At 37.3% G+C, this 12,622-nt stretch overlaps 1 protein-coding gene across 1 annotated transcript in view; it reads left to right on the forward strand.

The window, feature by feature from the left end:
• The window catches only part of PROS1 (protein S), an 85,543-nt gene that overhangs the window by 55,264 nt on the left and 17,657 nt on the right, over positions 1 to 12,622 (forward strand). Inside the window, exons 8-11 of the mRNA XM_007500789.3 lie at positions 1,296 to 1,417; positions 4,688 to 4,806; positions 7,123 to 7,312; positions 10,724 to 10,894. Coding sequence (XP_007500851.2) covers positions 1,296 to 1,417; positions 4,688 to 4,806; positions 7,123 to 7,312; positions 10,724 to 10,894 — 602 coding nt within the window. The remainder of the gene's footprint in view (positions 1 to 1,295; positions 1,418 to 4,687; positions 4,807 to 7,122; positions 7,313 to 10,723; positions 10,895 to 12,622) is intronic.

Raw genomic sequence — 12,622 nt, forward strand, 5'->3', positions numbered from 1 at the left:
TGGAGTTGTGGCAGTCATTCATCTGGCAGCACAGCTTTTCCCAGTAAAAGCCCATTGGCGGAGGGTTCCGATGGCTCCCAGTACGACTAACTTAATGAGGTTCTCCCCAGAAACATAGAGAAGCAAGAAAATAGGATGACTCAGGCGAGACACTGGACAGCAGCTCAAAAAACTCTCTCCTAACATGCTGCCTTGTGAGTGCTGATCCAGAGGTCGGGCTTCCTGTGCCTGTAGAGAGCGCTTCTTGGCTGCCTCAGAAGGGAGGGTGTCAGGTGCCCTCCTCTGCCAGCAGCCAGTGCTGTAGTGTTCCAGATTTCCTTTATTGGGGGAGTGCAACAGGTCAGTATTGATTCTCTGCAACGCTGGAGTCGAGGGAGAAATAAAAGAAGTTGGGGATGGGAGGAAGGAGGAGAGAAGTGCTTTATTCTAAACTCTGTTTTTGCAGTGAATGCTATATTTAAATTCTAATGTTCCTATGATTTGTCACTTGTTTATGTGGGTATATGATTAGGGGTTTGGGTTTCAAAAGATTACTCCATAAAAAATGAATTCTATAGAAATAGGTTTTGAGTGATAATATATGCATAACCCAGTGGAATTGCTTGTCAACTTCAGGAGGAGAGAGGGGAGAGGCAAGGGAGACAATAGGAATCATGTAACCATGGAAAAAAATTTAAAAAGAAAATAAAAAAATTCCAGTCTTCACTTAAATATTTTGAAGATGAAAATATATTATTAAAAAAATAAAAATAAAAAAATATTTTGAAGATGAATCAAACGCAGCTTTGCGTTAAAATTGGTCTTAAGTGTGAGTGAATAATCCCATCAAAATTATTTCTTATATTATGATTTAAATAACCCCCATTGACATTTTAGTTTTAATAAATGCTATTTTCTTATTCTTCTAATACAGAATTGGAAGACACTGCATTGGGATTAGTACTCCTAACATTTCTATACATCTTGATATCATCCATTCTGTTTTTCCTACATAAATTTCCTCACATAAAAGTAAGATACTACACATGAGAATTGTGGAGCAGTTGTTAAATGTATTTATTTGGACGCCAAATCTTCCCTTGTATAAGAGGAAAATATACTGTTAGGAGTCATTCTGATTCCCAGAGCCAAACATTTGAAAAATTCAGCATCTCCTCCATCTCACAACCAGGCTCTGACAGACATTTGTTTCACTGGAGAAATGCTGTCAGCTATTTCCAATAGCCTTCGAAGGGCATATCCTGTGCTTTTGAAGTGAAGGTTGAGTTCTCAAGTATGTGTTCTGTTTTGCCCAGATGTGGATGAATGTGCAGAAAACACGTGTGCTCAACTTTGTGTCAATCACCCCGGAGGATACACTTGCTACTGTGATGGGAAGAAAGGATTCAGGCTTGTTCAAGACCAGAAGAACTGTGAGGTAAAAATCTCCCCATGCCAAATCCATCCATCACTCTCGTCCTTTTTCAGAAGTGGCCAAATCCTTCTGAGAAGTTCTTCCTACACTAAATGGTACAGGACAGGGAGTGCTGGCTGGCACCTGGAATCAGGAAGACACGAGTTCAAATCAGACCTCAGACACTTATTAATAACTGTTTACCCCCAAAGCCCTGCAACATAAAAGTTTCTCCCCAGGTAGTTTGGGTAGAGAAAAAGGAGGGCATTGATCAAGCAGCTGCAGTCTAGCAGAATCACTTCAGAAACCAGAAAGATTGACTATTTCTTATGAGAGAAACAAGTATCTATGAAGAGACTTGGCGAAAGCATTTTCCAGCCACCTGTATCCTTCATCTGAATCTGAATAGTCGCACGCATCCTTGAAAAATCCTTGATCCTAGAAAAATGCTCAGGTTCCAGTGAAAACAGTCTTGGAATGATTTAGTGTGGATTGGGTGTATCAGGGTCCATGATATTCAGTGCTTGCTTTAATTAGTGACACAAGAGTCAGGAGGCATTTAGTTTAAATGGTCCCCTTTGGTAGTAGACTGGGTGTAGGTAACAAATTTTTCTTTATTAAAGAAAAAAAACACGACTTTAGAGACGTTATTGTATAGCTTAGTAAAATGAAGTATTTTCCTCACACTCAAGTGAAGGTGAAATTTGACAATACGTTACTAGGAATTTTTATAGAGAATACAAAGTTCATAATTTTGAAAATGAGCGCCTCAATCATAAGCATTTTATTAGCATATTTAAAATATTAGTATTTCTGTGCTTATATCTTCAGGCAATATGGCATAATGGATAAATATCAGGCTTGAGAGACAGGAAGACCTGATCAATTCCTGTAGGGAAGGACAGAAAGTGTTGGATTTGGGATCAAAGGATCTGGGTTTGAAGGGCTGGTCACTTGTCCTCATTGGTCCTTTATTGCCTGATATGTTACACGCTGGGGTTGGACTAGTTGACTTCTAAGACCTCTTCGAGCCCTAAAATTCCTGATGCTATGATCTATGATGCTCCATAAAGACTGCGTTTCCTTGGGCAAGTCATTGACGTTGAAAGTACCCCCGTGTGATTCTCTAAGACTATAAGTTGCAGAACAGCTTTTGATACACATTAGCATAGACAAATTAAGTAAAAATAGCTAATGTTTAAATAGCACCACACTATGCAAAGCATTTCCCAGTATCGCCTCATTTGATCCTTGTAACAACCCTAGGAGGTAGGTGCTATTATTATCCCCATTTTAGAGGTGAGGAAACTGAGGCAAACAGAGGTTAAGTAGCTGTTCACTGTCTAAGGTGGTTCTTGAACTCAGACCTTTCTGACTCCAGAGCTGGCTCTCTATTTACTGTGCCACCTCACTAAGTCCTGGGTTCAGAATTCGGTTACACACTAACTAGCTGTGTGACAGCTGGCCAAGTTTTTATCTTCTATGAAAACTTCAAAGATGGCAAAAGTGCAGATGTGTTGTAGAATTATCTTAATGGAAGGAGTTTATGCACAAGGAATTCCCTTGCATGGATGAAATCAGAAGTCTGGGCTTCTAGAAAAATATTCTAGTAACATAAAATCTGCATATGTCTACACAAATTGGGTTTAATTATATCACTTGGCTCAGGAAGATAACATAGGCTGTGCATTTTATCATTGGGACATCCGCACCAATTTCACATAATAACAATGAATTAGCAATAATATAATATAATATAATGAGGTTTACAAATTTCTTTACACCTTCTATTTAATTTTATTGGAATTTTAGATTCTTTCATTTAAAATTTTGATTGGAATCTTTTTCTGTAATTAAATCTAGTTATTTATTTTATATGGAGTCATACATATGGCATTTGGGAAAAGTACCAAAGGAGCGATGTGTCTATTTTGTTGTTCAATCTCTACTATTTTGCTTTGTTATGGGTTGACAATATGGCGACCATCTTAGAGTGCCAGTTCTAAGCACAAAGGGAGTCGCCCCTTTTCTTAACTCATCTTTGTACCTAGACTCAAGGAAAGCACAGGTTCATAGATCCCAATTAGATTTCCTTTTCATGCTTGTGTTTGACTGAATTTTGTGTTCTTCAGACATTCAGAATTTAAGTGCCTACTATGTGCCAGGTACTGTGCTAAATGCTGAGGATACAGGAAAAAAAATCAAAAATACAAGTTCTGCTCCCAATGGGTTCATAGTCTAATTGGGAAAACAATGTGCAAATAACTATGTACAAATATCTATATCCATATATACCAGATAAATTGGAGATAAGCCTTAGTTAGCATTTTTATACAAATATAAACAAATAAATCTATTTTTGAGTCAAATAGCTGACAAAAATTTCAACAATTTTATTTCTAAACCACTTTAGGTGAGGATTTGAGTGTGGCACTCATGTAATGCTTCCTCATGATATTGAGAATTTTGCAAAATACAATCCTAAAACCAAATACCGCGTCTGCGTCTGCAAATTTAATTCCACTTGTTAAATATTGCTAGAAAACAAAAGACTACACCACCTTTCATTCAACCAAATAAAGCTATTGTTTCAAAAACAGGGTTTCACCCAGTGTAGATCCTTTTCTGCTCTCTGGCAATGCAGGAAGATAAGAACAATCAAGTTCAAAATAAGTTTCAGAGAAGATTCTGCACAGTGATGTGAAAGCTATTGTGAAATGGTACACTCATTCATTCATTCCAGGATCTCTCATGCCTGGCTCATGTCGGTGCTTTGCTCCCCGTGTGGCCACTGGCACTTTTCTGTTCTCTACTTCCTGAATCTACTTTGCGAGGCATCATCGCTTCACTGAAATGGTACATGACAACTAGCTCTTAGACTCCTTGAGGTACGCAGATGAAAAGCGTGCTTTATGTAAAAAGGATTTCCCAATAATATGAAGAAATGGGTATTTCCTGGAGTTAAGGGACAGAAATGCTGGAGGGAGACTGTATTGGGAATTAAGAAAAGGAAAGGAAAGGAATCAGGAGTCACAATATTGAAGACTACTTGAATTACAAAGCCTGGCACAGAGGGAAGCTGTGGATGCTAAGACAGCCATGAGTAGGAATGCTATGACTTTATGATTCCAAAGAGGAATCTCAGCGTATTTAAGTATATCATACAGGGTATATTTGTAAAAAAAAAAAGCCCAAACATAGAAAAATCCCACTGTGGAGCAGACTAAAGTTGTGCAACATCATTACAGAACTACAGAGATACGAACATATACTTTTTTCTTTGTGTTTCTCCAGGCTGTTCCATTGTGTCTTCCTCTGAACCTTGAAAAAAATTATGAATTACTCTATTTGGCTGAGCAGTTTGTGGGGATCCCTGTTTTGTACTTGAGATTCCGTTTGCCAGAAGCCACCAGGTGAGTAGCTATTTCAGCTCTTTGGTTTTAGAAGTTAGTTAAAAAGGAAAGAAGAAGAAGAATGTTAGATGGACAAACAGTGAATTGCATGGATTGCCAAATCAATTAGAAACGTCTCGTAGAAGGGAGTATTCAATCAATTCTGTGCTACACTCATATACTTCAAATTCCAGGAGCTCGTTGTGACTCAAGGTAACTGCACTGACCTTCCCCGTATCTACTTTAGCTCCTCACGCGCTCTCTGCTTTCCTTCCTTGTCTAGTGGTCCCAGAATGCGTAAATGTATCCGGGGAAGATTCTAAAATGTGACTCTGTAGTGCCATTCTTCACCATAGCCTGTTAGTAAGGCAACATAAGCTCTTTCTGAAGTAGTCAAACGGGACAGTGGTGTTCAGAAATGGCAGCTAAGTGGTGTAGAGGATCGAATGTTGCATCCGAAGTCAGCAAGACCTGAGACCAGACCCAGCCTCAGTCTCAGACTTACTTATTAGCCATGTAACCTCTGTTTACCCCAATTTCCTCAACTCTAAAATAGGACCTACGTCTCAGGATTGTTATAAAGATCAAATAAGGTATGTAAAGTGTCATGCCTGAAAAGTAGGGGGTGCTACGTCAATGCTAGCTCTCCTCGCCATCTAGGTGCGTTCAAGGTATGTGGAGTCTATGAAGGTCATTTCAAAAAGAACAGTCCCTTACAGAAGGGTAATTGGAGCTCCATTGTGGGGGAATCTGGGGAAGCTAGGAAGAAAGTACAGCCGATGGAGAACAGTCAGCAAAGAGGCACAAAGATGCAAGTAAGATGCCAGTAAGCTTTGTCACTGGATCATGGAAAGAAGGAAGAATAATGGAAAGGTTAGCAAGCGTTCCAGATAGGAAGAGCTTAAAAGGGAATTTCTGTTTGATGAGGAAGCTCTTTGAGCAGGGGAACGACACAGTCACATTGGCTGCTAAGTGAAGCATGAATTGGAGTGAGGAGAGACTTAAGGCAAAGGGAACACTTAGAAGGCGATTATAATAGTCCAGGGGTGAGAGAACGAAGACCTAAACTTGGCTTATAATTATCTGGTTTGGGGCAAGTTATGAAGGCAGAAATGAAAATATGAAAAACGAATGGATTATATGGGGTGATTGAGAATAAGGAAGAGAGGATGAGACGTAGTTCATTAGCCTTGCTGACTGGGAGAACGGTGTTCTCCTTGAGGGTAATTAGGAAATTCAGGAGTGGAAAGGGGAAAAGAAGGAGTTCTGTTTTAGAATTGTTGAGTCTGAGGTGCCCAACGACCTTCTGGAGTGTGTGCGCACGCACATAGGTATAAATAGAAACCTATAAAATCCCTCTGTAAAACATCTAGCCCAAATCTGTCTGTCTTTCGCTCTCTGCATCCCTTTTTGTCTTTGCCTCCTTTTGTCTGTCTCTGTGTCTTTCTTCCTCTCTGTGTCTCTTTCTTTACTCCTCCTCATCCAACTCATTCCAACCACATTGGATTACCAGCTTTCCCCCAAACAGACACTGTGCCTCCCATCTCTAGTATCTGCACACTTTCCCCAAGTCTGACACACACTCTCTCCTCATGCTTGACTTTCAGAATTGCCATCTTCTCTCCAGGCTTAGCGCAGGTTCATCTTTTCCATGAAGCTTTTCCTACTCCCTCTTCTCACACTCCACCCCTAGTCAGTGCTCTACATGCTCTGATGACCTCGCTTCGCTCTTCTCTTCTCTATGCACGTTACCCTGAAGTGGAATATGAGATCCTGGAGAGCACAAGTGATTTTTTGGTAGCATTATACACCAACTCTTTAGAGCTAGAAGGAACCCTCTAGTTGAATTAAAAGCCAGAACCTGAAGTGACTGGGCCAGGGCTCTACCGCTAGGTAGTGGCAGTAGTAGCCTTGGAAGCCAGCTCCTCAGGGACTCTCAAGGCAGCATTGCTCTCAGTGTTCCTTCATTTCACGTTTCCTGAATTGAATTTTGTTTTCCTCTTTCAAAGGCTTCATTTGCCTTTTCTTACACTTCAGAACAAAATGGTACTCTTCAGTGCCATCTGGGGGAGAAATGTTTCTCTTGCTCTCAAGAGAGTAGAGAAACCCACTGCTGAAATCCAGTACAGGGCATCCTTGGGATAATTCCTTCCAGTCCCATCACCTGTCTGTGGACGTGGGTTCACTGAAGAATCATTGCCTTCCTCTCTCTTCTTCTTGTCGAATGGCTCCACTTTCATTTTTGAGAACAAATCTTTCAGTACAGTCAAGAGTTATGTCCTAAACCTTCCAAAATCTCACACATTGACTGAATGACATCTCTCATTTTGTTGTTAGGTTTTCAGCTGAGTTTGATTTTCGGACCTATGACCCAGAAGGTATTATACTCTATGCAGAATCCATTGATCATTCAGCATGGTTCTTGGTTGCCCTGCGTGATGGGAAAATTGAAATTCAGTTCAAAAATGAACATGGCACTAAAGTCACAAGTGGTGGCAAAATTATTAACAACGGTCTATGGAACATAGTAAGTTTTCAGATTACCAACCTCTAATTTCACCTGTAAACTTCTGGTATATTTCTATAAAGTTCAGTGATAATTGATTTTAGTAGCAATTAAATGACAACTTTAAAAATAGCAACTTTGATGTAAAATTCAGGTTTATCTGATGTTATATAAAATAGAGCAAAATACACTACATTGTAATGTATTGAAATAATATGGGGATTCATTCCCTAATAATATATCTGTGCTATTCCTAAGACTTGGAAAGAAAACCGATCCAGAAACTGAGAGATTCTGATCCTGGCCCAATATCTATAATGCTTTGGGAGAGTTCCTCATCTGTGAAATAAAAAGGTTAGATTACCGTCATCTATAAGGTCCAGTCCAGTCCTAAATTTAGTGAGTCATAATCATTTAGACACGGACAACTAGATGGCACAGTAAATATAGTGCCGAATTTGGAGTCGAGAAGACTCATCATTCTGAGTTCCAATCAAAGGCCTCAGACTTTGTGACCTTGGGCAAGTCACTTAATCCTGTATGCTTCAGTTCTTCATTTGTAAAATGAGCCAAAGAAGGAAGTGGCAAAACACTTCAGTATCTTTGCTAAGAAAATCTCAAATACAGTCACCAAGAGTCAGATGCAACTGAAATGACTCAAAAATAATAATTTTAATTACATTCTCCCTTGGCCAATTATCACCTCATACTCAATAGTTTATATAAAAAAAATATACATGTTTTTGGTAACATGCATAAAGGTAAATTGATAAATGGGTTTTACATAGGCAGTAAAAGCTGAGTTAAGTGGCCTCTTGCCAATGGGAATGCTTTGGAATAAAATATTTTGGATGATCTTCCAAAGCAAGTGTTCATTCTGGTTACCATGAGCAATGCTTTATGTAATAGAGCACAAGGAATTCCTGTCAAGAAGAGGCGAGAAGATATTTATTAATGTTTCTTTTGAGAATCAATGACTACTCTCTTATGCTAAGAGGAAACTAAGTCATTGCTTTTCCGATGAGAGGAATGGAAAGAAAACCACCTGCTCACAGCAACTGGCAATTAATCATCACTGCTCATGGCCAAAATGGAAAACCAAGAAGCAGCCTGGCACAGAGGAGAGAGCGTGGGACCTGAGTCTGGATTCTGGGGTTCAGACCCTAGCTTTGATATTAATTGTTGTACAATTAAGAGCAAATTGCTTCATCTCTCTTTCTAGTTGCCTCAGGTATTAAGGAAGGAGGTTGGGCTTCCATGTCCTCAAAGCTCTTTTGAACCCTAATGGCCCCTGGTGGTTGGCATATAAAATCAGATGATCCCCCAGACTAGGATTATATTTCCTTCTTTGGGAGCAATGGGTCCCAGTGCCTTGCCACTCAAAGAGAATTCAGGAAAATGACTGCACAGTAAATAGGTCACGGAATGTCAGTTTGCAAGTCAGCACAAGCTCACTCCAGTCCAGCCCTGGACTTTCCTTTGGATACTTCAGTGACTTTCACTATTGTAGACCTCAAAGGAGATCTCTGATGAGGGCCATGTGATTCTTGTGCCCTCCATGATTTTGATTTCATAGATTGAGAGATAACCGTGATATTCTCAGTAATGGACCACTGATGCATAAATGTACTTAGTCAGAATTTTATATCCATTCCTATCATCTGCTCTTCTGTGGTTCCATTTCATCCAGCTTTTACCATGCTGGATACCTCAATTTTATATGTTATAGAATCCTGGCTAATTTTAAAGAATGGTGTCAGAGTTCCTAGCACAGTGCTTAGTAGGCACTTAGTAAATGCTTTTTGAATGGATTTGGAGGAAAAATATTGGTCAAAAATCAGGTAATAATAAGAACTTGTATTTATTTGCAAAATACTTGCAAATAAATACAAGTTCTTATTATTTTACATATTTTTACTATATTATTTTACAAAGTGCTATAAAAACATGGAGAAATGCATTATATACATTATTAACCTCATTTTATAGGTGTGTAAATTAAGGCTCTGAGAGGAAAAGAGCTGGTAAAGAATGCCAGATATATTCAGAGTATCTCCCTAAACCTGGGAAATCAAGATCATGGCGGTCATTTATTACAATCTAGTATAAGTTGACCCTCATCAGAGATAGAACATAGCATCTTATGGAAGCGCTTTTTTTTAGAAAAATAATCCCTGGAATAAGGGCTTCATGATAAAATGAAATTATCATGTTATGTCATGATATGGCCTTACTTTTAGAGGATCCAAGTTCTAAAATTAAAGATAATTTTCCATCAGATTAAAGTTTAAGAACATTTACTAATGAAAATAGTTCAGATTTGAAAATATAATAGGTTCTGAATGTATGTGTAATAATTTTCTTTAAACTAAAACATTTTAGTAATTTGTATATTGTTCCAATTGTATTTAAATTATTTTTGGATACAATTATATTATAATATATTTATAAATTTGATGGCTTAGTAAGTTATGAAATGTTTCATAGGAACTTATTTGGGGTAGAAAACTATATAAAAAATAAAAGTCATTTTAGATAAGTACTTATAAAAGATTTAGATTGATATTAGTACATGTATTAATTTAAAAGCATATATATCAGTCATCCTGTTGAGTATATCTCATTCAATCTCATACATTTAACAATGTAAATATACATTGTTAAAGCTCATAAAAATAATTTTAAATGAAAAAAATACAACTTAAAATAATTTTTAAGGAACAAATTTGTGATGTAGAGTAAATCACCCAGGTAGTCTGACTATAAAGTAATATACACTGAAGTGAGTCATGCTACTTAATGATAGTGGGGCCAATGTAAGAAAATTTTTGATATTTAGTTATTTTACATGAAAAAATCACAAACATTTCTTGCAATTAACTCACATAGATAATTTTTCTTCAATAATTTTTCTTGACAACTTTTGAATAAAAGGTTTAAAATGGAAAAAGCCAAATTAAAAACCTTGTTAAAAAATTCATTTTCAGATCATTTGAAATGCTGTAGCTTAAATATCTTTAGATTTCCTGAAAATGAGACATATATATTCTATGTAATAGATAGGATATTTGAAGTTCCAATTCCCTTTTGATTACTTTAACATTTTATTCTTAAGTTAATGATTAGACAAGTGTTTAATATCTTATAGTTGTTCTACACCCTCAGAAGTCCCCAATACATATGTAAACCGTAATTAAAAAGGTCTTCTACCCAACTTTACAGTATATCTGTTTAGTTTTGTGGGACACTGGTATTTAAAAAAATATTCTATAGTACACTAACATTTGCATTTTTCTTTTCCATATTGCTCTGAATTTGTGATAAAATGCTATTATCTTAATCCAAATCTTGTCTACTTTTAAGAGTAATTTAATTTACCAAACCCAACATTTCACACTATAACTAGTTACAATATGTTCCTTTTGATTCTAGGTATCTGTTGAAGAATTAGAAAACAGTATAAGTGTTAAAATAGCCAAAGAAGCAGTGATGAATATAAACAGCCCTGGGCGCCTTTTCAAACCTTTCAAAAATGGTTTTCTGGAAATTAAAGTGTTCTTTGCAGGATTACCTCGCATGGCAGAAAATAATCTACTGAAATCGGTAATGATTAAGCCTCATAACATTTAATATCTGTGGTATACTTTTACTCCTTTCATTGTTTCAAAGATATTTAAATATCAGCAATGATAGTTTATGTAATACTTGCATAAAAACAACATCACGATATATTAATTTTCTTCTTTTCATTTAAAAAAATTTTTTGTTGTTATGCAAAACACACTTTCGTACTGGTCACTGTTGTAAGAGCAAACTTACAAAATACGTAACCAAAACTCCAAAATAAAACCATAAATACAATATTGTGAAAGATGACTCCAACAGATCTTTCTCTGGAGGTGGAGAGCATTCCCAGTCATAAGTCTTCCAGGATTGTCCCAGATCATTGCATTGCTGAGAGTAGTCAAGTTTTCACAGATGATTATTGTCTAATATTGCTGTTATTGGGTACAGTGTTCCCCCAGTTCTGCTTATTTTACTCTGCATCAGTTCCCACAGAATCATGATATATTAAAAAAACATAGTTTAGGAAGAAAGGATACAAGTATTTATGAAGTCCTTGTTATTTACCATGAGCTATGCAAAGTACTGGGAATACAAATATAATTAAAAAAAAAAGACAGTCCCTTAAAGTCCTCAAAGAGTTTACATTCTAATGGAGAAAGACAACATAACAAAGAAAGGTAAAACCTGGGGAAAGGGAAAAATCTGAAAGTTAGAAGTGCCTGGAATGGAATGAAAGGTGGTTGGTTGGCTTAGGCTCCTCCACAAAATGGAAGCTAGAGAATATAGGAGGAACTCACTTCTAGGAGAAGGAAGCTGGCTGGGCTTATTGGATGGATATCGCAGGGAAAGAAGGCCAATATCCATGTATTCAAGTAGTTGTTTTTCTTTGGTGTTTCTACTCCCACAGTTTTTCCTCTGAATGTGGATAGTGTTTTTTCTTGTAGATTACTCCAAGTTGTTCAGGATCATTGCATTGCCACTAATGGAGAAGTCCATTACATTCCATTGTACCACAGTGTATCACTCTCTGTGTACAATGTTCTCCTGGTTCTGCTCCTTTCACTCTGCATCACTTCCTGGAGGTTGTTCCAGTTCACATGGAATCCCTCCAGTTCATTATTCCTTTTAGCACAATAGTATTCCATCACCAACATATACCACAAGCCATTCCCCAGTGGAAGGGCATCCCCTCATTTTCTAATTTTTTGCCACCACAAAGAGTGCAGCTATGAATATTCTTGTACAAGTCTTTTTCTTTATTATCTCTTTGGGGGTACAAACCCAGCAGTGCTATGGCTGGGTCAAAGGGCAGACAGTCTTTTTTCACCCTTTGGGCATAGTTCCAGATTGCCCTTCAGAATGGTTGGATCAGTTCACAACTCCACCAACAATGCATTAATGTCTCCATGTTGCCACATTCTCTCCAGCATTCATTACTTTCCTTTGCTATCATGTTAGCCAATCTGCTAGGTGTGAAGTGATACCTCAGAGTTGTTTTGATTTGCATCTCTCTGATTATAAGAGATTTAGAACACTTTTTCATGTGCTTATTAATAGTTTTGATTTCTTTAACTGAAAATTACCTATTCATGTTCCTTGACCATTTATCAATTGGAGAATGGCTTGATTTTTTGTACAATTGATTTAGCTCTTTATAAATTTGAGTAATTAGACCTTTGTCAGAGGTTTTTGTTATGAAGATTATTTCCCAATTTGTTACTTCCCTTCTAATTTTGGTTGCATTGGTTTTGTTTGTACAAAAAC

This window comes from Monodelphis domestica, chromosome 8, assembly GCF_027887165.1.
Source record: "Monodelphis domestica isolate mMonDom1 chromosome 8, mMonDom1.pri, whole genome shotgun sequence".
Classification (NCBI taxonomy): Eukaryota; Metazoa; Chordata; class Mammalia; order Didelphimorphia; family Didelphidae; genus Monodelphis; species Monodelphis domestica.